This window comes from Harpia harpyja, chromosome 6 (genome assembly GCF_026419915.1).
Source record: "Harpia harpyja isolate bHarHar1 chromosome 6, bHarHar1 primary haplotype, whole genome shotgun sequence".
In the NCBI taxonomy this organism is placed as follows: Eukaryota; Metazoa; Chordata; class Aves; order Accipitriformes; family Accipitridae; genus Harpia; species Harpia harpyja.
The window spans coordinates 8209694-8237668 of record NC_068945.1 but is presented as its reverse complement, the minus strand read 5'-3'; the positions used below and the strand labels follow the sequence as shown (position 1 = coordinate 8237668).

The 27975-nt window shown below is 48.6% G+C and overlaps 1 protein-coding gene across 1 annotated transcript; it reads right to left on the bottom strand.

Annotated features, from left to right (window-relative positions):
* Positions 1 to 3: 3 nt before the first annotated feature.
* LOC128143136 (alpha-2-macroglobulin-like protein 1) lies at positions 4 to 27911 on the bottom strand. Its single transcript, XM_052790073.1, has 36 exons — positions 27658 to 27911; positions 25283 to 25469; positions 24795 to 24957; positions 23975 to 24027; positions 23638 to 23658; positions 22079 to 22232; positions 21561 to 21645; positions 20884 to 21004; positions 19951 to 20068; positions 18742 to 18851; positions 18221 to 18391; positions 16660 to 16884; positions 16468 to 16531; positions 15807 to 15952; positions 15502 to 15651; positions 14442 to 14639; positions 13678 to 13765; positions 12895 to 13048; positions 10803 to 11031; positions 10323 to 10446; positions 10021 to 10142; positions 9547 to 9598; positions 9084 to 9167; positions 8517 to 8693; positions 8110 to 8191; positions 7335 to 7491; positions 6282 to 6356; positions 5904 to 6075; positions 5238 to 5452; positions 4724 to 4939; positions 4215 to 4330; positions 3457 to 3547; positions 3100 to 3168; positions 1788 to 1890; positions 1033 to 1074; positions 4 to 182 (listed from the first exon to the last, which is right to left on the bottom strand). The coding sequence occupies exons 1-35, from the start codon at positions 27909 to 27911 to the stop codon at positions 1034 to 1036; spliced, it is 4587 nt and encodes a 1528-aa protein (XP_052646033.1). The 3' UTR covers positions 4 to 182; position 1033.
* Between the last annotated feature and the right edge of the window lie 64 nt (positions 27912 to 27975).

Below are 27975 nucleotides of genomic sequence, written 5' to 3'. Positions count from 1 at the left end.
CAGTTCTAGTCTCCTGACTTTTAATAAGATGGCAGGCACAGTTTCAGCCTTTCAGAAACTAACTGCTCAGCAGGAAATTTCAAGTATTTTCTCTTTGCTTCTCATCTCCACGTGGTGGCTGTTGGCAGGGGTGACAAAGGACTGACGGACAGAGACTGCAAAGGATGGATCTGTCCCTGTTCCTGTGAAGACAACAAAGGACAAAAAAAAAAATCTGTGTTCCTGAAGTATTAAAACTAACCACTGGGAACTCAAAGGGTTTTTTGCACCTCATGACAAAACGGGCCCACCAAACCATCAAGGACAGGGCTCTCTCTGACTCTACCCATACAAAGCCTACAGCAGAATCTCCACTAAGAGTGTGGGGCTTGTGGCAGGCATCCCAGGGTAGGGCTGTGTGTTGCCACAGGTGATTCAAGAAGCAGGTGTTTTTCTCCATCTCATGGGCTGTGGGCAAGGAAGCATGCAGATGCAAGCAAAGTTTAGAATAGGAGCAGGCACTGGTCAAGTTCAAGCTTTGCCTTTGCCCAGCCTGGAAAGAGGAAGGGCAGGTGCCAGTTCCCTAGCACGGATCAGAAGCCAGGCTGAGACTGTGAAAGGCTTGGCACTGAAAAGGAGTCAGGTCCTGCAGTAAAGGTGAACGTGGCGTGTTGTGTGCACAGGGCTGGAGGGCTGTGGAACTGCAGGGAAAGTGCCAGGAAAAGGAACTGTGTTGACTTGAGGAACGTATATTTGATGCAAAATGCCAGAACTGGTGGTAGGACTCGGGAGAGGCAGCCCTTGTTTTCTGTAACGTACCTCCAACTCTGCCATGAGCTGGCCACCTCCAACATTCCACTTCAGTTCTTCCTTTCCCTCAGTTTAACCACTAGGATACAGGAACTCACCCTTACTTAACATTGCCAATCACTTCCTATCCAGAACCTGCAGTCCAGCCAGTTTCTTGACCAAGGACCCTTGCCCACATCTCCCTCCCTCTCCATATTCTTCAGGACCATGCCTGTGATGACAAAAGAGGTGTTGGGCCCTCACCTCACTCGCACGGGGCACTGTAGCTCATCACTGCAGTTTCTTCTGGAAGATGAGAAAAAAAAGTGCTGGTGAGATATACTTGCCAAAAACTCACTAAAGCAACCCAGCATTGTGCCTTTGTTTCTAGGAGCAGCATTCCCTCAGCTTACAGGCCATGACTCCCCTCCGCTGTGACACATGAAACCACTGGTATGTGTCAAAAACTAGTGTGTGCAGCTAGTCCGGATTCACCCAAGTGATGGGGCTTGCGATCTTTTAAAGCCGTAAGTCCCAAACAGCTCCATTACAGTTATGGATTCCTCACTTTCTGAAGCAATAGCAATCTCTGACACATTTCCAGCTTTTCCTCCCACTTAGGACCCCAGAGAACAGAGGACAAGTTGTTTTCAGTATCATTCTTCTAAGAGGGGCCTCACTCTTCTAAGCCATCCCCTCTCTATAGTCCCTCTGCCTTTGCTGCCTCCCACAAAATGAGTGTACCAAAACACAGCTCTGAGCTCCTTGCTCCGCTCTTGTTGGGAGAGTTAGACCCTAAGTGGATCTACATGCCAACTTCAAGCTTGCAAGTTCTGGGACCAGAGGAAGAAGGATCTACCATTTTGAAACCCAGGAGGGTAAGTCCATTACTAGAGAGCTTCTAAGGGGCAGTTAGATAAACAAGTCAGGGATGGTATTGTCTTAGACTTGACAACTTCAGAAAATGTCTTTCCGGTGGTACCTTTGGGTGGTTTCTGCAGTACAGCATCTGAGCTCACCTGGCATGTAGTAATCGTAGACCTTGATAGTAGCTGGTTTACGATCCTTCACTTGCATGTCCTGCTGCACCAGCAAAGTGTAGGTGTGAGGCTGTCTAGTCAGCTAAGACAAAGAGATGCAAGGATTACAGCCAGAACCAAAGTCCTGTAAGACATCCCTTCCACCTGCTCTCACTCAGGCTCTGTGGAGACCTCACCACTGTGACAGATCTGTTCTGCTTTCCAGTCCATCTCAGAAATATCTTTTACTTCACATTCTGTGGCCATCTCCCATTTTTTTGTCACCATATGTAACTCAGCTCGTGAGAGACATCAGACCCACAGAGTCAATGTGCATTAGGTATCTAAAGATAGCACTAGTGTTCCCAACCAATCCCACATTCCCATCCAGCTCTGCTCTGAGCTCCTTCATGCATCTTGCCTCAGTGGCTACTTTCTTATACACAGTCCCATTACATCAGCTCTTATTCTCCAGTCTCACACAACCCTCATCATTAAGCAGACAACTGCAAGGTGTGGATGGTAGAAGTTATGTGACCTGCTGTTGATTGGGTTCTACCTTGTGCTACCTGGCAGCCTGAACTGAAATCTTTCTCTGTGCTGCCTTTCTGCTCTGTGCTCTAGATGTAACGAAAGCAGTGTCTTTGCAAGCCTAATGCATCCACATGACAATAACCTGCTTACTATGAGGCTAGCTTAGCTCGGCTTATTGACAACTGGGGATGAAGAATCACAGAAATGTACAAGTGCTTCTTGGAAATTCTGAATTTTTTAAATTTATGCCAGGTCTTGTTTCTGATGCTGTTTAGGTATGCATGTAGCTGGAGGGGTTGTTAATCAGTTGCTTAATGAGGCTGTGGAGCGAGCACTGCTGCTCACACAACCATCTGGTTTAATTTTGAGTGATCTTGGCAAACTCCATAAGCAATCTTGGATGCTCCCTACTTCATTCCGGCTGCTTAAGGGCTTTCTAAGGGCTTGAATTTACAAGTTGGATACTACTACTACTCCCCAATCCTGATCAGACACTGTATATGGACTTTTGAACAGTCTCTGAACAGTGCCAACAGATGTAGGCTTAACATCAGAGTTAGCCTCATTTCACTCAAGTGGCCCTGTGTACGGGCTCTACTGCTGAACTACTGCAGGCTGACACAACACACTTCTCCAGGTCAGCAAATGTGGCTGGTATGCAGGAACAACAGCTCTGGATACTTAAAATACTAATAGAACCAAGATACAAGAGTAAGCCAAAAGCTATCTGCCAGTCCATAGTCCTTTTAATAATGAAGTTAGCCTAAATTCCACTCACTTCCTCCAGGTAAAGAATGACTCGGTCAGCTTCACTTTCAACTTTCTTCACTAAAGGCATTTTCTTTAGCTGAAAATAGGGGGAAAAATGTCAGAAAGACTCTAAGAGAAAGCAGAAATATTCAGGGATATTTGTCCTTGTGAGAACATGGGAAAAATGTTCACATGGCCAAGGAAGCCCTTGGGGTAGGGGAAGGCAAGGTGTGGCCTGGAAGAGACTTCAGGTATAAAGATTTCTTGGGAAGAGAGGAACGGTGTTTCTCTGCCCACAGGAATGATCACAGTTCTGCATACAATCCTGCATGATGGACAGCCATCACTGTTCCCATCCCAGCTGGACACAAATTCGCGGTCTCACCTCTTCCAGTGAACCTGCCACGGGGCTGTATCCAGACAGCAGCTCCACTTGGATCAGGACCATGTTGGTGGACACACGGTTCCCTGTGTAGCTGCAGCAGGAACCCAGGGGACAGCACTAATGTTACTTTCTGACCCATGATCTCCAGATACTCCAGCCCAGCTTTGGTACTCAGGTGGAGGAATCTGCCTTTCCTTCCAGTGTTTCTCCTGTAAGCATACCTGTTCCTGTACAGTAATAGATCTTTGTGCTTCCCCTGATCTCTTTTTCAATTATGCTGAGCCAAGGAGAATAAATTCCTTGGAAGGCTTCTGGAGTTACCTTCTCTAGGCATGGCAGGGAATATCACATCCTCCGCCTGCTCCCTTGGCAGTTCTGTCCCAAGTCAGGCGGGGGTACAGCAGAGGAGAGTGGAGTGACAGTCAACCAGGAGCAGAGGAGGGAAGACTTAGGAATAAGTGTCAGGAGTCAGTCCCACATGACTAGTGTTTTGAGACCTAATCCTAGAAGGGGTGGGACCCACAGACCTTGGGAGAACTTGTGGTGACTGGCATGATAATGAGATAGGACTATAGCCTGAGCCATCCCCCTGGGGCCTGGTACCTTTCACCCAACTGAGGAGACCATAGTTAAATGAATGGGGACATCTTAGCACTTGGACCTCATGAGTGAAGGGGAATCCTGGCCAGCAAGAGACTGGTGTGGTGCCAGAAGCCTCTTAGCACAGAGGAGGCAAGGGACAACAGAGTGTCTCCTACCGAGCATGAATGGTGACAGGGAACTGGGTGGCGTTGGGTGCGGTGCACTCTGTCTGCACAGACATGGCAAAGGTGATGTCGGTCCTCAGCGGAGGGATGTGGTACCGCAGAGTGGCCTGCCAGGACAGAAAGAAGCTAGTTTGCAGAGAATAGCAGGGGTTTTTTTGCTGGAGAGTATCCTTGGCTAGCGTTTGGCTGCTGTCTGCTGTCTTGCATGGGCGTAAGAGAAAACTATGTGGAAGAAGCAGAGGGTCTGCTAGTGCACTGCTTCTGGTAGTGCTCACTGGACTTCTTGGAGGAGCGGTACAGCTCCGACTGGGTGGAGATGATCCAGATTTCATTTGGGGAATTGCTGTTGGATCCCAGCTGCTACTACTAGCCTCGAAGCCCAGATTCTTGCAAGTCACTGCAGCAATCTGTTTTCAGTGTTGGCTCAGTAGCAAGGTGAGAGGTCCCCTGGCTTTCAAGGTTTTTCCCCAGACAGACCTTTTCTCCCTGGCTGGGCTTACCTGCAGGAAGAGGCACCCGTGGCCCTGCACATGCACAGTATAATCTTGGGGAATGGCTGGCAACTCCACTCTCTGAAGCAGGAGGCGATTGGTGTTGTCTACTTTGATGTTTTGGCTGAAACCCTCAGAGGAGAGAGAAGCCTGAAGATCAGGGCCATCCTTGCTGAAAGTCTTGGTTGCATACAGGGCTAGGGCTTCCAGAGCAACCACTGTGTCCTGAGGAAAGAGACACACATTGGGCAGAATAGGATCCCTGCTTCCTGTGCATGCCCAGTCCTTAGACTTTCCCTCCCTCATACTGCAGCTACAGCACAATAAGTGTTGAGCTTTCCCCTTGGACTTTTAGCATGGGATTAGCTCAGAAGAATACAAATATTCACCTTTTCCCAACTCCCAGGAGCTGTAAATCCATACAACTTTTTTCTTTTTTACTATAGGCTGTGCTAGAACTCCCTGCTCTCACAAACCATAGCTGACGGCAGGTTCTCTGATGATGATGTCTCAAGGGGATTACCTGGGTTGAAGCAAAGCCTCCATAAGGGTTTTGCTGCTTGGTGAGCCAAGACACAATCTGGGATGCCTTTCTGATTTCGTCTGAAGACAAACTTGACTTTGAAAGGTGAGCCATGAGGATACTAGAGGTCAATTCCACATCAACAGATGGAGCCCGATACCAATATAGGGAGTCTTCTTCCTGTTTTGACTGTTGGCTCCAGAATATTTGGTCATCTAGAGGTGGAGTGGGAACACTTATGGAGTGTGTAGCTGTATCTAATGACCTTGGAGTCCTGCAAAGCCCCTGTGCCTAGGTACTGAATGAACATGTACATTGGGACAAGATACGGGTGAGTATCTTCCTATTTGCCCCCCACACCCTGCTTTTCCCAGTAAAAACCTAGGCCTGCAGGCTGGGAAGGAGCTCTACAACATCCACGAAGCTCTCCTCATTAGAATGACTGTGAGACCAGGACTGTGAGATCATCCATAGAGAAAAGTCTGTCTCATGGTATGGCTATAGCCTGTGACAGCTTGGCAAATAGAGGCTATCCAAGCCTTGGGCTCCCCACATAGCTCTGCCAGTGCCCCCCACTCCTGCCCGCCATTCCCTTGGTTGTTCAGTCCTGGGATCCCTACACAATTCTGCCAATGGCCCTCTCTCCTGCCCCACAGTCTTTGGTACCTGATATTATGGCAGCGTTATCCAATCTTTTGAGGATTTTCTGCCTGAGGGCCTTATCACCTGCTACTGCAAAGGCATTTGCGGCTAGTGCCAGGCTGTAGAGGTTGGAACTGCCAGTATCAGCATTGACCAGGTCCTTTATACATTTCAGAGCTTTCCACACAACTGGGTCCTAGGATACAATTGAAAGCGCTCCGGTTGCTGGCAGGGTGTATAGGAGGGAATGCAGCCTTGATGTGTGCAGAGGAGGGTGGAAACAGGGACAGGACACATGGGGAGGAAACTGGTAACGTACCCCTGCGTGCACAAAGGCAGAGCATCAGTGCCCTGCCTGCCGAGAGGCTGCACACAGAGCCCATCCCTGCTGCCGATACTCACGGAGCGTGGCATCCCTGAGTGTATGAGAGCTGTGATGATCGCAGAGCTCAGCCCCAGTCCTTCCTCCACTGCACCCTGCACCCACCGCAAAACAGAGAAAAGGAGGGCTGCCATGAGAAGGGAGAGGGAGAAGTTTTCCAGTGCCTTCTGGTGCCTGAGAAAAAGCCAGCACAGGCAACACTGCTGGTCCTATTCCTTCTGCTAAGGAAGTGCCAGGGCTGGTATTCTCTTGCAGGTCCTGCTAACCAAAGCACTTCTCAGCCATGATGCCCCAAGCTCCTCTGGGTAGCTGACTCCCTCCCTCTGCTGAACACATTCCCCTTTCCCCTCCCCTGCAAAAGGTTTTCAGCAGCAGATTTCAGTGCTGGGGAAAGTGATGTTCCCACAAACCTGCTGCAAGGTGGCATCTGACTTGAGGGCCAGGACAGTGGCAAGGGTATGGAGGAGCAAAAGAAAAGGTATCTTTTGCAAGGGGAAGTGAAAGGTACCATTCTCTTCACTTAGGGGATTAATTATTTGAAGTCCTGTCCACCAAACTACTGCTGGCTCCACTTTGGTGGTACTCTGTGTGTGTCTCTGCATGCACAAGTGCTGTGTTTCTGAGTGTATAGGGCACATCTGTGGCAAGGTGAATCTCTCGTGAGTGGCTGCCATCAATTTCCATTCACTCCATTTCTGACTCTCTCTGTACAGGGGGGGAATTCAGACTGAAGGAAGAAATGGCAGCTCAGTAGTGGGAAAGGAACCTAAACCAGTTTAGCAAGGGAATTAACACATGCTTGAAAACTTTTTTTTTTGAGGCATGTATTAGCTTTTGAGACGGGGCTAGGGCAGGGCACTGGTTCAGTTCCCATGTGCATATCATCAAATCCAAACCTCCATCATTTGTAACTTGAAAAAGTGCCACCATGACTAAGCACAACCCTGAGTGTCACCCAAGGGCACATCAGAGCCCCCCTCATGCAGTAGGGTTCATTTGTTCTTGGCACCCAAATTGGGCCAGAAAGTGAAGGAGTTCTGAGGTACCTAATGAAGAGCCAGGACACGTCATACCATCAGACCATTGTTGAAGAGCTTTCCCACACTCTTGAAGCAGCCAGATGGAGTCTGACTTTTAATCAGGGCATTGGCAGCATCCTTTATATTCTGCTCATCTATGTGGATGAAGTCCCGGGCTTGGCTGAAGGTCTTGAGGACAAGGGCAGTAAGCCTAGAGCCAAAGAAGGGAGAAGAAAATCGAATTGAACCAGTGGCTGATGCCCATCTCCAGTAGGAGACAGGAGTCTCTGTGTCTTCCACTATCTCATCCCTGGAGAAATACCAGTAGGCCAGATCCTCTGTGCAGATGGAGAGTTGGAAGCAATGCACATGAGTTAGATGCTCTTGAAGCTTGAGCTCCGGTCCATTTGCAGCAAGAGAGAAAAAATTCACTGACAGCTCAGTGCTTCCTCCAGAGCTCTGCCAATTCCAACAGGGTGCACTTGTGTGATTTAAAGCCAGGAGGGCTGATATTTAGTGAGCTCACTCAGGCCCTTTCCCGATCCTGTTTGGTCACAAAGCACTCTGGAAAACCTGGAAAGAAGGTGTCTTTGCAGCCAGGTTTTCAGAATCAGCATCACTTGGGGTGCCCAAACACAAACAATCAAACAGGGGTACCTAAAGTCAGTTCATTGGCACTGTTCTCTTCCAAAAATTCTCAGGAGCAGTTTCTATTCAAAACTCCACACCTCCAGACTCCCTCAGTTTCTCCAGACCAAAATCCAAGCCAGCTTGAGCCTGACCAGGCCAAGCTGTTGTTCCTCAACTTTGTTTGGCTATCTCTGCTTACCATGTGTTCCCTGGCTCACTTCCTTCTCCAAAGGCACTGTATGAGCCATCTGCATGCTTGTACAGGAGTTGCCGCTGATATCCTGTGGGAAGAGGCTGGGGGTAGTGAAGATGCTCTGTGTCCATCGTGTTATCAAGGTGACAACCTGCCCCGCCAATCCTGCTGATCATTATAGAGAGCGTTGTCTCTGAGGAATTCAGCAAAGGGCTTTCAGAGGGGTGCCATGTACCCCTTGTTCAGCTGAGACACAGCAGCCTGATTTACATTGCTGTAATTCCCACGGTGTCAGGCAAGTGATGCTGCACAAATCTCTTCAACACCTAGCCTCTGCTGAGATCCCCACCGCACAGCCTACTGTAGTGGACATTACCAGCTTAATAACTCAACATGACTAGAAATCCACTCACCGCTTTCCAAATAGCCAATTGCCTTCTGTTTGATTTCTGGAGTCAGTTGTCCTGTTTCTTCAAGATATCGTGTGATAAAGACATTGGGGGCAAAATGAACCATGTTTTGCTCACCACAGCCACTGGACATCTGGAGGAGCTCATCTATGTTGTCCAGTGCTGTCCCCAAAATGTCACCTGTAGGACAGAACAACAGCTTTGGGAGCTTTACATATCCTTGCATGTAAAAAATTTCTGGTCTTACCAATTCTCTAGATAACCTGCTAAGACTGGTCTCAGTTCACCTCTGCTCACGCTAGGGTGACTTTAATATCTATAGAGTCCTGCAGGAAGTGATATGGTACTTGTCTATCTTTCCCTTGGCTGGGTGAAATTATAATGTCCATCTGGCCCAGTGTCACTTGTATAAGAGAGATGGGATGCTTCTCTAGAGGACGTAAGGGCCCAATATCACACCTCACTGTACACATTCCCTCTTGTTACTCTGCTAAAGCAGACATGGTGGCACCAGAAGAAAAGACTCCTGCAGGGAAAAATCTTACTTGCCAAGACCCCCCTAAATCTCACCTAAGAAGGAGATGTGGGCTCTCTCCGACCCAAGGACCATGTTCTCTGGCATAGTGAAAGTGATTGTCTCTGAAGCTGAAGTTCCTGCAAATGGCAAAAGCATCAGAGCAACAACGGGGAGAATGGAGATGGCAGACCCACAGGCATCCCCAGGAGATGGTGTAAACAAGGCTGGGAATCACCTCGTTGGTTGGTGAAATCAGCATTTAAAAGAGAGGATGACACAGAGATCAGGCCGCCCACTGATTAGTGACTGTGATGTGGTTAGGCAGTACTGGGTGGAGCTGAATGGCTTTGCCTCTCCATTAAAGCTCCAAAATCCCTGACTTTCCCCTCCCCATGTACCTCCAGATAGTCCTAGAGTTGTTCACACACCACACTGCTTTTTTTGGTCTCCTTGCTCTGTGCGCAGGTACAGCCCCAGTGGTAATAGAGCCCCTGGCTCTGGGGTACCTGCACCTACCTTTAGGGCACAGGAGTGAGGTGTAGGTCTTTTCCTCCAGCAGCCCCTCTGCCTGGTGGGAAAAGGCTGGTCAGCTCCGAAGGGAGAGCAGTAAAATGAGGTAGCAGCTGCGCAGCACCCCACCTTCATGCAAGCAGCTTTTCCGTCCTCGTGGGCCATGCAAAGGACCTCGCGCAGACAGTAGGAATACGCGTGCTGACAGCAAAGTTTCACTGGGAGGCAGGTTTCTAAGCTGCTACCTGACCTCTGCCCCCGTTGCCCTGCCAGCAAGCAGTTCTGACGTCTCTGTCCCATTGAGCGGAGGTGCTTAGCTCATGCCCCGACACAACCTACCCTTAGAATCACTCCTTGATCAGCCTCCCTGAGAAACGTGCCTACCTGCCCGGCCAACTCTCCCTTCCCAGAGCCACCCGCTCAGTCGTTTTGAGCTTGACCCAGTTCCAACCTCGCCAGGACTCTGAAGCATACTCTGACCTTCACCAGCAGGTGTTTAACCACTGTGTCCTTCCCTCCAGAGTCTGGCACAACAGCTGTATTCTCAGTGCAAACATCTTCCCGCTCCATCACCTCAGCAGTGACAGTGAAATTCACCTTCCCTAAAGAACAAAACATCAAGAGGCCGGTTGGCACATCCATGCCTACGATTTAGTTTGCTCAGCCTAAGGCTGCTCGCTCATGCTTTTCGTAATAGGCCACTCTCCCTTCCAACCCAGCTCTGGTTTCCTCAAGCAGCTCTGCTAGTGCCTCCCACTCCTGCCCCTCCCTTGTCCCCTTACCTAATTTTGTAGCCTTCAAATCCCAGAAAAATGTTTTTGCTGAATCAGGACACAGACAAATAGTGAACCTGACATTTGCATGCACAAATTCAAAATCCCTGGAGTCCATTAGGCTAAGCTGGAGCTAGAGGTGAAACAAAAGTGAGTTTGGGTTACAGAGCTGCTGCTGTGTTTTTCCTTTCAGCTCCTTTCCTTTCAGATCCAAATGTCAGTCAAGCCCAGAAGCCCAGGGTGAGTATGATGATGGCCCTGTTGCAATATCTGTGGGACACCAACAGCCCACGGACATCGCAGTCCTGTAGGGTTGAGCTTATGGGGAGGGATTGACAGAGATGGCTCTGTACGGAGCTTTGTGAAGAGCTTCCTTGGTGTCTTTTGCCCAGTGCCTGAGGAGGCAGCCCCTTGTCTGGGTCTCTATCAGTGAAGGACTGTTACCACACATCCCCCTGCCCAAAAACCATCCCGGAGGGAGCCACTCACCACCATGCACTGCTTGAGGTAGCTGAAGACTTTGACTTTCAGGGGAAATGACTCTCCCCGGAAAACAGAGTAGGGCAAGGTGGGTTCCACGAAGAAGGGCTTGAAGCTCCGCAGGTTGGTGGTCTCTGAGATTCCCAGCCCATGGCTCTCTGAGGTGCAGAAGGTCATGGCTCTCCAGTCTGTGATGCTGTCGGGTACTGTGACAGCTAGCTCAGCAACCCCTGAATCACTGAGGAGAAAACAGAGTGGAAGGGGTTGTCCCCATCCCTGTAAAGATTTCTCTTGGGAAGACAAATGCAGAAGGACTATGAACTGGAAGTGTGTGTGAAGGTGTGGGGATTCCTATGAAGTAGGACAGAGGTATGGGAAGGATAGCAAATAGGTGGGGAAGGAAGGACTGAGAGGCAAATGCAAAACAGAATTTGCTTCTGGATAATGTTGCACCTCAAACTCTTGTTTCATGTGGGCACACAGGGCTCCCAGGGATCCATGTTATACACCCAGCCTGTGCCAGGGAGTACCGTGTGACACTCCCACCACACTCCCACCCAAACTCCCAGGCACAGCCTAGCAGTCATCATTATAAGGGTCACTTACAGATCTGCATACACAAAACAGAAGATGGTCCCTGCCCTGAAATAGGCATAATCCAGCCGAATGAGATGGAGAGGCAGAAATCCTATTTTACAGGTGGAGAACATTGGCATGTGGGAGAATTAAGAAAGCCGAGATGTATGAATAAGGGGAGACCAATGGATGCTGCATAACTTGACTTTAGCAAGGCCTTTGACACAGTCTCCCATAGTATCCTTGTAGCCACATGAGTGTGGACTGGACAAGTGGATGATAAGTTGAGCAGAAAATTCGCTAGACCACTGGGGACAAAGGATGGTTATTGGTGACACAAAGTCCAGCTGGCGGCTGTTTACCCGTGGCATGCCTCATGGACTGATACTTGGGCCAATACTGCTTAATGGCTTTATTAATGACCTGGATAATAGGAGAGAGGACATCCTCAGCAAGATTAGCAGAATAATCTTGCTATGTATTGGCAGACTCTACCTTGTTGGGGAGGGGTTCCTGATACGCTGGAGGGAAAGGCTGCTATTAAGAGGAACCTTGACAAGCTGGAAAAATGGGCTTGAAAATGACTAGATTCTGTATCTGGGATGGAATTATACCATGCAACAGTACAGGCTAGGCAGTGACTGGCTAGTAAGCAATATTGCAGAAAAAGAGGTGGGGGTCCTGGTGGATAACAAGCTGAGCATGAGACATCTCATGTACCCTTACAGCAATGAAGGCCATCTACTTCTGGACTATATTAAGATGACTGCAGCCACTGGGTTGAGAAAAGTTATTTTTCCCCTGTATCCCTCCATTGTGGGACCACATCTGGAGTACTGTGTCCCATTTTTGCCTTCCAGTATAAGAAAGATACTGACATATTTGAATGCATCCAGTGGAGGACTACCAAGATGGTCAGAGGGCTGGGACATTTGATATACAAGGAATGGCTGAAAGAACTGGGGTTTTCAAACTTCAGAGGGAAAGGCTAGGGGGAGACATTTTAGCTTTCTAAAGCTACCTATTGAGAAGGTGTAGACACATTGGAACCAGTCTCTTCTGAGGTGCATATTGATAGGATGAAAGGCAACAGACTCAAGTTGGAACATGGTAAATTCTGACTTGTGATAAGAAAAAAAAGTAACACGAGGGTGGTCAAACACTGGAACAGGGGCCCAGATAGTCTGTGGAATCTCCATCCTTGGAGATACAGAGAACTTGACTACAACCTGATCTAACTGGACCTGCCTTGTGCAGGATGTTGAGCTACAGACCTTTGGAGGCCTCTTCCATCCTGTAGGAGTCTGTGATTTTAAGTTCCCCGGGATCATTTGGAAAGTCTCAAGCAGAGCCAGGAACTGAACCAAGCCTCCATTGTCCTTATCCACTTCTTCACACCTCCATTTTCTTTGTTGTTGTTTCACAGATGGAAATAATGCCCCAGCTCTGCTCCTGCCCATTCCCTCTCCATTATGCCTCGTAGGAGGTCTGGATCCATGGGGGGCCACAGCCCATAATTACTCACTTGATGGGAACCAGAGTCCAGATGAATGTCTCTGGAAACCAGGTACGTACTGGCCCTGCCTCGCTACCCAGCTCAATGTGCTCTGACTCAGCACGTTCAACAGCAGCATCTGTTTCTCGGTCCAAGTTGTCCAAGTCTGCCAGCTCGCCATAAGCTATTGGGAATACAAGCATTCATTCAAAGGCAGAGCAACTGTGAAAGCAGGATAGAGTTCAGCTGAGAAAAGCTCAACTCTCCATCCCTCCCACTCCCACTCCAATCCCCCTTGTCCTCTCCAAGGTGTCCTCAACCTAATTCACTGTTGTCTTCCACAAGACAACCCAGGAGTCCATGTGAATTCCCGTATGTGTGTGCTCCCCCATGAGCAACTCTACCTGCTCACACTTTTGCTCTCAGCCCCTGCAGAAAGGCCTAGATACTGCACAGTGCCAATCTTGGCTCATTCTCTGGTTTCCAGCAAGACCTTTCTTAGTCTTACAGATGTTCCTTCCTGAGACAGCTGCCTCATTTTCCCCCTTGACCATATTATCTTCCTGCCTGCCAGCAGAAGCTTCCAAGCAGGTTCTTCCTATGTAGCCACCCCTCCACCCCTCCAGTCCACGGGGGGACACACGCACACATCAGGACCCTTCCAGTCTTCCCGTGGTGCACATCTCCTGTGCAACCTCCCACTCATCTCTGGAAGCCATCCCCAGTTCCTCAGCACACTGCATGTTCAGCTGCCCTTGTGCAGCCTGTATGTTACCCGTGATTTCCAAAGAAACAGGATAAATCGAGATGTACACATGTAGTCGTAGTAGAAAGTGGTCTGAGTGCGGCACTCAATTGGAGACTTGATTTTAAGGCTGGTTAAAAATGTTAGACCTGAATTCTGGAGGAAAAAAGGGGAAAAAAAGAAGGTAGATTTCAGTGGAGGGGGTGGTGTGTCTGAGGGTCTGTCTCTGCCCCCCACCTCCCACTATATCAGCCAACCTGTGTTGCTGCACCTCAGCCTGACCTGTGAATTTGTACAGGGAGAGAATGTAGAACCACCCTGCTCCCAAAGCCTGGTCCTGGCCTCTCACACCAAAGGAGGCTCTCTCCAGTCAGAATTGTGGGGGTGACTGCTCGCATGTGCATGCCCACACATAAAGTCATTATTTTGGCACCACAGTTTGCTGCCCACCCTAACACAGACTTGTTCTCATCTTTCACCTGCTATTCCTTTCTACTCTTCTTTCCCTCCTCTCAGGTGCTTTGCTTTTCCAACCTCCAATTTTCTCTGACTAGGCTGACACTCCCCTCTCCTTCCAACCCCTAGAAAGTCTGAGGGTCTCGAGCTTGGGATAAATAGGGAGCTGGGTTCTAGGGATCTGCCTGATCGATTGGAATTTATCAGGCTGGGAGCATGGAGTGTCAGAGATCTCTTAGTTCAGAAGCTCGGCAAATTCAGAACCCAAAGTTGCCAGCATTTACAGGAAAGACAGTCTGTGAAGCTACCCAGTGCTGACCTGGGATACAAAAGGGCTCAACTCTGATATTTCAGGTTTTCTGGAAATTAGATTTACCTTCAGCAGTTCATAAACATCTGGTTGGGACACTGCGTAAGCGTATCTGTTGTACATGAATGGTGACATTGTTCCTGGTGGAAGGGTGGTTTGAGGGGAACTGATGATTTCTGGGCTCTTGTGGATAGAACAGTAGTCACTGTAAGAGTCTGTGAGGGTGCTGGGGCGCTCCTGAGTATAACTGAACATATTGTACACCTGTAGACAGAGAATGAAAACAGTACAGGTCAGTCTGAGAGGTGGGAAGTTTTTCATTTCTATCCAGAGATTTTCTGTGACAGCAGAGGCAGAGCTTGGATCCTGCCTGCCACAAAAGCCCAGCCCCAAAGTTTTTTGAGCTTCATGGAGAGCTTCCACAAGTTTTAGATGCATAGCACCAGAGATGAACACAAACCCCTCTGGGGTATGGCTGCATAGTTGTGGCCACTTCCAGCTCATAGATTGTACCTGTGAGCTCAATGCATACGGTGAGGACACCTTCGCTGTAAGAGTCATTAGATAGCTTGTCTGACTGAAGGCACATCCTGGATCCACCCAGACAGTGTCAAGAGGCAATTCAAGGGTCCTTAGACTCAATGCACCCCAGGTCTAGAGGAGAAATGAGACCCTTCCACTGCCAAGTCATCACTTACAGTCCAGTCTGTGAATGGAAGGACTGTCTGGTTCATGTGAGCTGGAACAAAGGCATGGAGCCTATCACACCTTGGGCATTTTTTTTTAACATAACTGTTTTTTTCAGAACACTGTCATGAATTGGTTCGGGAGATGGAAGTCTCTTGCCATCTGGCTGCCACTGTGGCAAAGCACTCTAAGTTTAACAAGGATGTGACTTTGGGCTGTACTTGGGGATGACAGTGGGTTATTCTATTACATCCCTCCATAGAGACTGGAAATTTTGACTGGTGTTTGATGTTGGCCTTCATTTTTTTCTCATTAAACCATGTCCTGTCCCCATTCGAGTACTTGTTGGTATAGCCACTGTGCCTTATTAACCAGCGCGTGCAATCACTCACAAGGCATGTCTCCAATACTAGCAAGGCTCAGCACTAAAGTCACTCACACTATCCATGGATAGCTCAGCCTCTGGCCTCAGGAGAAGGACGCTCTGGTCTACGGCACGGATGCTACATAAGGAGCCTGGTGCAGCCTGCAAATGGAGCTGGACAGCCGATCCTGGGAGGGCCACTGTGTCTGAGAAGCCAAGCTTCACCTGAAACAGCAGAAGAAAGAAGGACTGAAGACATTGACAGAGGAAGGGAAGGGGAGACTGTAGCTACTGGATTCTGCTGGACATCTATTGACAATTTGCGGTTAATTAGCTACCCTCCAGCCTACCTGCCCCCTTATGTTTTGTGCACTACTTACATGGTTCCTGAAGCACTTGGAGACTTTCAGACTGAAGGTGTCAGCTGCCACTTGTCCCTCAGGGAAAGCAGTGTAAACAAAGAGGGTAGCCATGGGTGAAATGAGGTCAATGGGCAGAGTGACATTGAAAGCCCCACTATACTGACCTGAAAGAAGAAGGAGAAATAGAAAAAGTATAGGAAGAGGCAAGGAAGTATGTCTCCAAGGATTACAGCAGCAACATGCTCATTCTCTATAATACTTCTGTACAGTTACTTGGATAAAAACTCTTCTGCCTTGCTTCTGGGGAGGCCAAAGCTAGACCAGGATGTAGGTTAGTGCCATTTTGTAGCAGTGACCTTACATCATGAGGGATCTTGGCAACAGTGTGCACTTTGCACCTGAGTCCAGCATAAAGATTCTGTGATTTTTTCTTGGAGGTCTCTGATAATTCCTGCTTGGCAGATAAACTCTGACAATTTCATCATTTGATCAGGAAAAAAAAAAAGGGAAATTAAAAGACAGAAGAAAGATAGCGTATTTGCCATTTCCTCTTGATTTTTTTGTGCCAGATCTGTTGTTTCCTGTTGGTCTCAGATCTCTTGTCTCTCCTTCCCCATTTAGGCTGGAAGGGCTTTCCTGTTGGGTCCTTAATCTGTTCCTGGTATTTAGATGCTCTTACCTAATGGTGGAGCAAGAAGTACTGTTGTTTGGCCGTGATGCACAAGGGATCCTCTGGCCAAAACCTAAAGGGTAATGAAGAGAACAAAGGTTTGCTAGTGCCTCTACTCCACGTCTCTGGGCCAGCAAAGAGCCCTGTGCTGACAGACCCGTCACAAAGCTGACCTCATTGCCGGTGCTGCCCTGCACTCACCAGGTGGTAGAAGTCTGCTCTGGCAGCCCCGTCCCCCAGCTCCGCGGCTAGGATGCGATAGTGCACAGTGACCTGCTGCACGTCCCCGCAGGGCAGCATGGCCTGCACTGGCTGGATCCTCACAGAGCTGCGGCTGGATGAGTAGAAGGCCCTCAGTGTGAGGGATGCAGTGCCATAAGACACTCTCACATTTTGACCGCTTAAGTCCTCCGGCTGGGTCTTTGCCTGTGGCACAGAAAAAGTGGCTCGGTGTCTGAAGATTTCTTACAGCTCTCCCCATGCCAAAAGACTGACTGGACAGTGGGCTCTGAACTCTCCCAGGGCAAGGTAAGGTGTCTATTTCCACCTAAGCCAAGCTCAGTCAGCCCCTTTCTGTGGAGCCTGGCATTGCCCACCCCACCATGCTCTGGGATAACTAGCACCTAAAGAGGAGGCAGGGAGCTGTATACTACTAGGGCTTGGGCTAGAGCCTGAACTTTTGCAATGCCGCTGCTACCCCGGGAGCAAGCCAGGTCGTTAAGACTGTGTAGAGTAGCTTATTAGTCCCTGGATCAAACCACTGAACCCTTTGCTTCTGTCTGGTATGTGTATGGAAAGTATCAGCATGGATCTGCCCTGATAATGTATGTCACTGTTCAGTGTTACTCCACTTGCACACTGTATGTCTTTTAGCACTTTCCCTGATCCATAGGGTAGAGGTGGCAGGGGACAACTAAGATCAATAGCCTTGCTTATCTTTGACCTATCTGCACTGAGACTATGATATTAACATCTTGTGGACTTCCAGCAAGGCCAAGATCCATCATCTAAGATACTTTATGTACTCTGATAAAGACACAGGGCTTGCCTTGAAGTGTCTTGACCTTGAAGTTTAGATAGGACAGGTATTAGAAACCTACCCCTACAAGCAGACAAGAGAGCCTTCCTTGTTAATGGGAAAGCAGATGCAAGCTTTTCTCTGTCAATCCCCTGTCAGTGGCATCCCTATTTAGCTCCTTACATCCTGGTTATCTGCTCTGCTCCAGACTGGCTTGCAGCAACTGATTCCTTACTAGCCTTCCTTCTTTCTCTCCTAAGTTTTCTGCCTCTTATATCCCAGGCTTCTCCTAACTCTTATTCTAAGAGGAAACCTAATGCAAACCGGTCACTGATGTTTTCTTCTCCACATGTATTTTCAGATGCTTCTTCCTTAGCTCCTTTCCTGTCTTCCTGTTCTATACCATGTGGGAGTTCTTCCTTTGCTCTCTTGTCCCTGCGCAGTCCCACAAAGCTCTTTTCACCTCAGACAGAGGTGCTATGTTGGTAGACCTCAGTCACAACTTCATGGGGCCTCTGTCCACTGCCCCATCTCTCATCACGTCTCCTGACTGCTAAGGGACTGTGTGGCACCAGGGGCCAGAACACTGGCTCTGCTATGGGCTATTCGTCTTGCCCTAGATCTGTCACTTCACTGCTCTGTGCCTCCATCTCCCTGGCTATACCAAGTCAATGACATAGGCTATACGTCTGAGGGATGCATTGCTTAGTGCTGGCCAAATCCAATGTAATTATTGGGCTTAACCTGTAGCAGAACTTTACTGCTGTTGTCCCATGCTGACGTGTCTAAGGTGAAAGAGGCCATCCCAGTATCATCCGTAAAGTAGGTCTTGGTCTGCTTCCTGCTACCATAGGACACTGTAAGAATCACCTCCTTGTTCTTCAGGTGTGTCCCATTGGTACTTTTGAGTTCCAGCTGTAACGACGCAAAGAACAGTTAGAGAACTGGAGGCCTCAGGACTGAAAAACCTACCTCCCATTAGACGTCCCAGGTCCCCTCTCTGCAAAGGGACTCTGTGAAGTCTAACTCCTCCAACCCCTCCCCATTTCTGCAGCAGACATCTCATCTGGCAAAGCCATGTGCCTATCCTGTGGTCACACCCTTGGATTACCCCTTGGTAGAGGTGTCAAAGGAGAGACTGGGACAGAGGACCGTGCTAGCAGCTTTAGGCAGCTCAGAGCAAGGGGACCCCTCAGTACTTCTGTGCCCGCCACCTCGTTAGGCTCAGCTGCTGGGCTTTCCATGTTTCTGCCCTGTTCACTTACATTTCCATAGTAGGGAGCCCCTTGCTGATAGTAGTAGCTTGTTCCCCAGAACTGGAGAGTTGTGATATCAAAAGTGACCTTGCAGTTTTCAGTGGTGTTGAACTCCACGCCTAGGAAAGACAGGAGGTGCATGCAGGTCAATATCATGTGTGTGAGCAAAGGCAGCAAGATTGGATGGACTGAGGTAAAGGGTGGACTATCACTCACAGGGGATTGTAGTTTCTCCATGTAACTTCAGGAGTCATTTAACACACCCACTTGGCAATAGTGCCTCCTACATTCTGACCTGCTAGAATGACAGCAGTCTTCCAGGAGGTCTCTGCCAGACGGTTCTCAAATGCTCTTTCTGACTTTGTTTAAGATGGTCCTACTCATAATTGTCCACTTCCATTCTCCTCCCATTCTCACAGCAGAGTCACTAGAAGGCAACATTTTTCCTTGCCTTTGCCATGTTAGTTTACAGTCTGCTATCTTGTCATGTGGTGTCCACCTGAAATCAGTGCAGTCGTTTGCTAAGTGAATGTGTGTGTCACTGCTTTCAGCAAGGGGCTGCAAAACATTTTCTTGTAAGGAAGGATTTGTAAAATTTTGTAAGAGAGGAAACCTTACAGGATGGGTTATTTAACAGTAGCTCTGGACAAGCAGCCTCATCTCCGTGTTTGGGACATAGAGGTAAATCTGACAAGGAGCTATTAACAGTACACACTCAGGGCCTTGGTTATCACTGGTTGCTCTGAGTATCTCCTCGTTCCGGTGGACTTCCCTAAAGTATGGTTAAAGAACAAAATAACCTGGCCTGGCCCACCCCTGTGCACATTTCTGCTGTGACTAGAATACGATAAAAAGTAGCTCTTGCCCATCTCTGCCAAACCAAGGTGACTGTCAGAGGTGGACTAGCCACAACAGCTTGTGGAGGAGCAAGCATACTGGCAAAGCCCATCCTGCCACTGGGAGAACTCACATGTCCTATGTGAGTCAGAGCTGGGTGGTATGGTCTACAAGAACATCCATGCTGCTATGGTGGTCCCAGGGAAGACACAACCCTCTGAACACTTGATCCCATGGGAGCCAGTGCAGAAAGCTCCAGTGGTTTGATGAGAAGACACAAGGATCCATAAGGAGTCTTAGAGATGAAACCCCAAAGACAAGCATGTTGTATGAGTGTAAAGTAAAAGATCTTCCATGAAGTGTAGAATCAGTTTTTGCTACCTGTTCCACTTTCTTTCAGAAAAGCCACAGCTTCCAGGTTGAAATCGTAATTGTCACCACGCTTCTGGTGGTAGATCTTAATATTCACCTCAGTGGCAAAGCAGCCATCCTCGTTTGTCTGGGGATGTGAAATTGTATCTGTTAACCAATCATGAATGCATTAATCCCTTCTGCAGTGCAGATCAAACCCAAGGCCCAGAAGTCTAAAAGTACATGACTAAGACACTTGAGTTAAAGGAGCAACTCCCACACTGGCATGAAACGCTTCTTTTCTGTGGAGCAGTCACTAATAGGAGATGCTGTTTCACATGTGTCTCATCTTTACACACTCACTCATGTGCCAGTAGCAAACGTGAGTTGTCATTTCTCCCTGACAACATGATTTCTTCTGCTAGGGCAGGATTTATCTTTAAGAAATGTGCTGGGTTACTTAAAAATATGTAAGCAAATATAGATATGTTCATTGAACCCTAGAGATGAATGAGTAAAGTCTGTGCTGAACTGCAATTGCTTGCTTAGATGCAAGAGGTAATTTCTGTGTCTCCAAAACACCTGTTTCTAGGAAAGAGCACATAAGTGTTTACACCACATTAAAAGGTGTTACTAAAAAGCATCCAGTGGAAGTGAATCATGTGAATAGTGTTTGCATTTTTTATTGTCCTGTTGCAATACCTGTTTTGTAGGCAAATCTGCAGTAGTTAGCTTGCCTACAGATGCTTCTTCCTTTGAGTGCATCTAAGTGCAGTCAGAGAAATCACTGAGAGGGGCTGATTGCTACACTGGGGAGTTAAGGACATGTCAGTCATTCATCCCTGAGCAAAGAGCATGCTGCTTCAATAGCTAATGTCTGTCCCACTCCTTCCTTTAGTATTCTTCCCTGTCTTTGCCCCGTTCCTCTCTTTTGCAAGAGGAATGGATTTCCCGCGTGCTCACCTTGCCAGCGTAATCCTTACAAATACTGCCCTTGGCTTTGGAAGACTTCCAATTATAGCGGATATGTTTACGGCACACCACAGCCTTCACAGTACCTTGGACTGGTTTCCCATACGTGTACCTGGCAAACATAGCAGAGAGGACTTACATTCACATACCGAAACTGGTTCAAGGGTGAATAATAACAGTTTTAGCCTGTGGTTTGCAGCTATACAACCCAGCAGCCTGCAGTATCTTCATGGTTCGTGAGTTCAGCAGAGGTCAAGAAGTTAAAATGACTGCATCAGATTGAGGCAGAAGGCAGTGGTGGGTGAGTTCTCTCCAAGTCAATGCTAGTCCCACCAGGCAGTGCTAGGGGACGTTGTGCTGGCTACAAGTTGAGTCATTATTCCTTCCACACTGGTATTAATCAATGCAGCAGAGGTACTGTATTGTAGGGCACATGGCCCACTGAGGGGATCCACTGCCACACATTCAAACTCACAGAGAAAGAAGTGGGGAGAGAAAATACGGAGAAAGGTGAGAGTCCAGGAGAATTCCTTAGCAAAGCATGCCAGGGTACCAGACTTTTGGGGTGGGGGTAGGGTTGGCAGAGACCATTTTGAGCTCAGTTATTGATAGCTGTGCAGTTTCCAAACCAGTAAGAATGCACCTTCTGCCACGATAAGTCAGCTCACATGCCACAGATGTGGAGACGGAAGTTCTCCTCCAAGATGGTGACCACCTGAGGCATCTGGATGGAGACACTGAATTTGGGCAGCACTGTGTGAAAGCAAGAGAAATATAATTCAGTGAGAATAGAGAGAGCTCATTTGTTCCAATCCTCCCTAAACAGTTGTTCACAGAAAGGAAAGATCTGCTTTCATTCCCTGACTATCAGCACAGGGCCTAGTAGCAATGTACCAGCAGCCCAGCCAGGAGAGCGCGGTGGGAGCAGACAGCCTTAGTCTCCTCCCCAGAGCACAGCTGTGGGACAGTGTCTCAGTCCATCCTCCAGACATGGGGGAGGAGAAAGCCGGGGGGGCCTGAGTGAAAGCCAGTGATTACACCTACTGGCAGGCAGTTGGACAACTCAGGTGCTAGCACAACCAGCACAGCTGTTCACAGCTGCATGGTCCATTCAGCTCTGTGTGGGAGAGGAGTGCTGGAGGCAATACATCTTTCTCTGCTGCTGTCAGCTCCCTGAGACTCTTACCATACTCCTCTACCCTGAAGGAATGTGCGCGGTCAGGCATTTTGATGGTGTACTCTCCAACTGGTGCTTCTGCAGCCAGAGGGAAGGACAGATCCACTATGCCTCCCACAGGTGTAACATTCAGCCACTGTGCAATTCGGTTCCCTTTGGGGTCCTGCATAGGTAGTAGTAGAGAGTAGTTATTTCCCAGTGCAAAAAGAGACTCTTTTGCAGGATGTCCAAGCTACCACAGCACGGTCTGAGCACATATCCTCTTGTCCTGAGACCCCTGGTCTATGACACAGCTACAGTGCTCAGGTAAGTCCAAGCTCGAAGAAGATAAGGCTTTTCTTCCTGTCTCATTGACAAAGTCAATCTATCATATTATTGCTCTCTGGTGGCACCGCCATCTCACTGGCTGCTGCAAAACTGTGGTTTACTGCCTGCCTGCCTCACTAAGAGAGAGAGGTGGTCCCTCTTAGAGACCCCTGTGGTGATCTGAGCTGGCATAGCCCCCAGGCCACTGTGGAGAGGGTCAATCCTGACAGCACATGCTGGCCTAAGGCATGAGCTACTTGGGAATGATTACTGGGAGTCTGATGTCTTGAATCCCCAGGAAAGTCTGGGGAAATGAGTCCAGGACTTCATGCAGGGGACCATGACGCCCAGTATAGAAAGGAAGATATAAAGACCTGGGATGCAAGGGTATTTGGAGGCTTTGTTGACTGTCACGGTCAGTCCATGACAGACAGTGTTCTCCCACTGCTGGTTCTTGGGAGCGCAAGATGCAGAACTCTGGCTATAGTCACACTGCCCAGCCAGGAAGGACTTAGTGATGAGTTGATGGGTGCTTTATAAACATATGGAACAAGTAGGAACTGTTGTTTGAAAAGGTGAAGCTGGATCAGAGTACTACATTTGTATAAACTGGCATAAAACATTGCGCAGGTGTCTCAGAAACCATGCGTTTATGTATTGATTGCTTGGTGGGTATGGCATGCAAATGTGCATTAGCTACTGCCAATTGCTAGTTAGAACTGTGACCTCTTTGCATGGGTTATTACAAACTCCCCACCGCTTTCAGGTATCTTTCCTCAGCTCAGGTCCATATTTTACCTATAATATTGAAACTAAATTAACAGATTTTAAGAACAATAACCTGAAAGCTGCTTTAGGAAGTTTCTCTAGCTGTGTAGCCACAACACTAACAGGTCAAACGTTTATTTTCTGTATGTTAAATGTAAAAGTCTCCTTAAAGAAACTTCAGGATTTTTACAAATTTCCAATTCACAGGCTAAAGGGACTAAAAGTCCCGTGACCACTCCAGAAAAGTTTGCTGGACTGGTTTTCAGTGGCACCCATCCTTTACTGCAGGTACCCCTGTGTGATCGGTATCATGACACTGCGCTGCCAAACTTGTGTGGATACTAAAGGAAGGAAGGGCAAGAAGTCGAGGACTGTTCCCATTCGTTCTGAGGTAACTGGCTTTCTGCACCCGTATTTCCCCACTGTCATCTCCAAACCTTTGTCTTCCCCAAGGTGAGAAGAGATCACCACTTCCAATAAAGGAGGTGCCTTACCTTCAGTTCCACCAGGCGGTGCTGTGGGGAGGAAATAACAGTTACTGGCAGGATGCTTTCAGGTAAATTACCATCCACCTCCCTGGCATTTTTTATCCCCCAACCATCCACGAGTCAGTATTCCCTAAGCAATTCCCAGGGACTGCCCGTCACCCAACGTCATGAGCAGCTCCTGCGTTGCAGGCGGTGCGCAGCGCTGTTTGTAAGCACCAAAAGCGACACTGAGGCTAGCTGTCCACAGATGGACCACCTAGCTGGGCCAAGCACTGATCCAGAAGTCATGGAGGCAGGCCATAGCGTTTTCAGACTTATGAAGGTTTCTCCCCTCTTGACTTACCGTTTCATTGCTGGCGATAAAATTCTGATCCAAGGTTACAATTCGCAACATGACTATAGAGCAAAAGAAAAACAGGACTGGCTGAAATGCAATCAAGTCTGTTAATACTAATAAGAATGGATGGCTGAGAAAGATGTGCCCATATGCTTCCCTGAGAAGGTGTGGGCAGCAGCTAGAGCCATCCACTCCTGGGCCTGTGCTCAAAGCCCTGCTACGAGCTGGCAGCCTGCTAGAAAAAAAGTGGTTGAGAGAGGCAGTGTGGGGTTTCTGGGAAGGCTGGCTGTGCTGGTGAGAAATAGCATTTTTCTGGACATTGGAGCTGCGGTGGGGCACTCATTCTTGCCTGCAGTGAAGGTCATGCCAGTGGAAAATGAGGAGAGGCATGGGGCAAACAGCTGTACCCTGCGGTGGTCTGAGCTGTGCTAGGGCAATGATGGGGCCTGCAGGACCGTGGTCCTCCTCTGAGGAAGTCTGCGGGAGAGAGAGGGATTTAGGGCACTGACAGACTATCGTGGCTTTGACTGGAGAAATCATGAATATGACACGGTGGCATCTGAACCTTTTCTCACACATCAGCCAAAACACACAAGCCCTGTTCGCACTGGCATGCTGTCTGAGTATGGGTAGTGCTGGAGAATGCATGTGCCATGCTGAGGCAGGAGAGAGGTATCCCCAAATCCCCCAAAGCCTAGAAGGGAGATGAAGCCTGTGACCCATCTCCCTTGCAGAGCAGACCCCACTCCAAACGCTAGAGGCTACTCCGTATTTCGTGGCCTGAGGACCGGTCTTTCTCTCACAAGACTCGGCATTCTGTCCATACCAATCTGTCCAGGTTTGTACACAGGTTTGTCTGTCTGGATAAAAGTCTTCTTGTCTGCATGCGTGATTAGGACTTTCTGTTTCTTCTGAAACTCTGAGTTGGCCTCCAGGACTGTGATAATGATAAAAGCCACTTCATCAGGGTTTCCAACAGGATGAGGGACCTGCAGGCATAGTTGTAACCATGATTCAGGGTGGATACCCAGGCTTTTGGAATAACGATTATGATACTGCTTTTATATTGCTCCAGTTGTTCTTGCCCTGAAAGACCTCACTGTACTTTTCAGAATGTTTTCTAGAAGAGTAAAATATCAGTGGGGCTACACAGCAGGAAGGACACTGGCAGACCTATACAGGCTGAAGCAGAAGATTCAGTGCTCGATTAAGATGTCCCCATGGGAAGACACAATTCTTTGCCTTCCTGCCCAGCAAGAGCAGAACTCATGCTCTACCCACCCTATTGACAACCCTTGAAAATATATTCCTCACCTGGAAGCTTGTGCAATGAAAGAAGGTGAGCTGAGAGATGGACTGAGTGATCAGAGTCTCATTCCCAGCTCTGCTTTGCAAGGTTACTGTCACATCAATCGGGACTGCTTGCTTTCTGCTGAGCTGGAGGCACACTGTCTCTGAGAAGGGGTAGTGCAGCTGAGATGGTATTGCCACAGCATAATTTCTATTAAAAAAGAAAACAAAAAAAAAAAAGTCAGGTGAAACTGATTTTCTAAGAGGACAGGTTTTGACCATAGGATTTGGGTACTTCCTAATAAGACTTCTGGTCTCTTCATTCCACTGTCATGATGCCAGTGGGACAAGATCACACCGCTCTTCTCATCTATAGGTACTGCAGCCATTAACACTGAGTCTGCACTACATGCTGCACACACACGTAAAAAGATAAAGTCACTGCTTCCAAAACTGAAAGTCAAAATCAGGTGAAGAGCCCTCCCCACGTCACCCAAGGGATCAGCAGCAGAGCTTGGCTACATTGCAGGTTTCCTGAGACTTCAGCTTTTTCACTGAACCACACCACATACCACCATCAATTTGCTTGGTTGGTTATCTGCTTTCTGTCCTGTCAGCTACTCTTGGGCTCAGAACCAGTGCCATGCATATGGGACCCAGTGTCCCGGCTTCGTGTCCCAGACACAGAGTGTCTCTCAGCTCCTGACACTCCTGTCCTCCTTGATCTCTTATGTCAGATCTCACACCTCTGTGGCTACTCTCACAGCTGCGCCCATGGATAACATCAAAAGCTGTTCATATTGGCGGGGTTTTTTTCATCTTATACTGCCCTGCAGCAACTAGGACCAAAGAAAAGCCAACATTCAAGCAGGTCTGAAAACCCTTATCACTGACTCCTCCTGCTTACTGCCTCTGGACAGGTTCAGCCAGCGGCATGTTTTGCGGCAGCGGGAGGGCAGGGCCTGGAAAGATCAGAACAGCAGGAGGCAGGGACGTGACCTGCTGGCAGTTCTTAGCTGGAGCTCAGCACCCTGGCAAGAGGGAGTCAAAGTCCCACTGGCCAGGAGCCTTGAGTGCTTTCACACTTGAGCGCTGTCAAGCTGCCTTGAGCAGCTTGTCTGCTGCTGATATGAGGGGATCGGATAACAGATGCCAACGACATTTTGATTTTCCTACTTAAACTGACTCATGGCACCTCTGCCCTGCCACTGGGCCAAAAGATGGGATGAGCACTAAAGACTCACTGCTTGAACCTCCCATACCACCCTTGCTCCCAATGGCCCTTTACTCTGGAACATTTTTTTACACCCTTTTGATAATTCATCCCTTTCCCTTGCCTTCTGAGCTATAAAAGTACGAGGCAGCATCTCTGAGGCTGTCATTCAAGTATCTCAAGAGCCAGGCTGGATTACATTCTCATGAATCTACAAAAAATATTGGTATACAGGTGGGACAGCAGAGAGCCTATTGAAGCAAGCAGTATTTCCATAAAGCAAAGCTTCATGCTGAAGGTAACAGTGGTAAACAGGTAGCAGTAAAGCACCATTTGAGAGGGAGCTGTGTGAGCCTATGGAGCACATCCTAGAGGAAGAGGCTGTACTCCCACTGGCAAAGATTTTTAAAACTAGACTTGTGCATGTCACACCACACATGGCAGGAGGGAACCCAGCTACGACCCAGTGACATATTTCCCACTGTAACATCCACTGTTCGAGCACAGCCATGTTTCTCTTTGCACTTATGCTATGGCTGCAAAATCAAAGGCCTTCAAAAAGTAAGAGCAAGTTCACAAGCCAGTATATCACAGCAGTGCCTGCTGGAACAGGAGTTGCATTCCTGATAAAGTATATGAAGAGAAGCAGTGCTGGGAATTGTCCTTGACAGAGGTCTGAGAAAAGGCATGGAGGGAGCAGACGGCCAGCCAAGCCAGAACAAACACACTGCTTTACAAAGAGCATCCCTATTAGATACCCTGGGCTCATGTTTGCCCGGCTCGTAAAGGCACCCAGCTTTGTCCACTAAAGATTTAAACGGTGACCTACGACTCTGGGGAGAAAAGCATAGCCCCAAAGGAAATAAACTCTGGAGCACAGCAGGAGATGTGAGATGTTGGCAGGTCAGAATTAAACATATGCAGAAAGCTGGCAGAGTTGCTCTGCCTGAGTCTTTGCAGAAATACATGGTCTACACCAAAGGCACTAAAGGGAGAGCCAAGTAGTAGGGGAGGTGTGGGGGGAGGGCGCATGAGCACCAAGTGAAACCTTGGGAGTATGAGAAGTTATGCCTCTCTGGAAAAGCACTCCTGGTCTTAGGACTTCTGTCCTGTTTCCGTCCCACCACCACCCCCCCAGGATTCCCCACAGACCAGAGCGTGTATGCGAAGCAGCTGAGGTTCTTACAGTGTTGCAGGCGTTCCAGCTGTGCTAGACAGGAGAAGGATGCTGCCACACAGGAAAGCGATGCTCCACATAGCTGATTGCAGGTCAAATCCCTCCACAGAAAGCTTAGCCTCTCCTCTGTCCCCACTTTGCCCCTGCTTCTGCTGTCTTCCTTCTTCCCTCTCCCCCTCAACCAGAGCTGAAGGACTCTGCAGCTCCTGCCCTGACAGGGTGCCCGTCTCTCTTGGCTTCGAAACCAAGAAGGTGGAAATCATGCTGCGCATGGCTGGGGCTGGGATGTGGGCGGGTGGAAGGGGTGGAGACAATGTTTATCGCCTA

Excerpts from the sequence above, each read along its gene's own strand:
- LOC128143136 (XM_052790073.1), bottom strand. The coding sequence starts at position 27,911 with ATGATTTCCACCTTCTTGGTTTCGAAGCCAAGAGAGACGGGCACCCTG. Across the intron at positions 5,453-5,903 it reads TAACGCTGCCATAATATCAG|ATGACCAAATATTCTGGAGC; the intron begins GTACCAAAGACT and ends CTCCACCTCTAG. Across the intron at positions 1,075-1,787 it reads CTACGATTACTACATGCCAG|AAGAAACTGCAGTGATGAGC; the intron begins GTGAGCTCAGAT and ends CTCATCTTCCAG.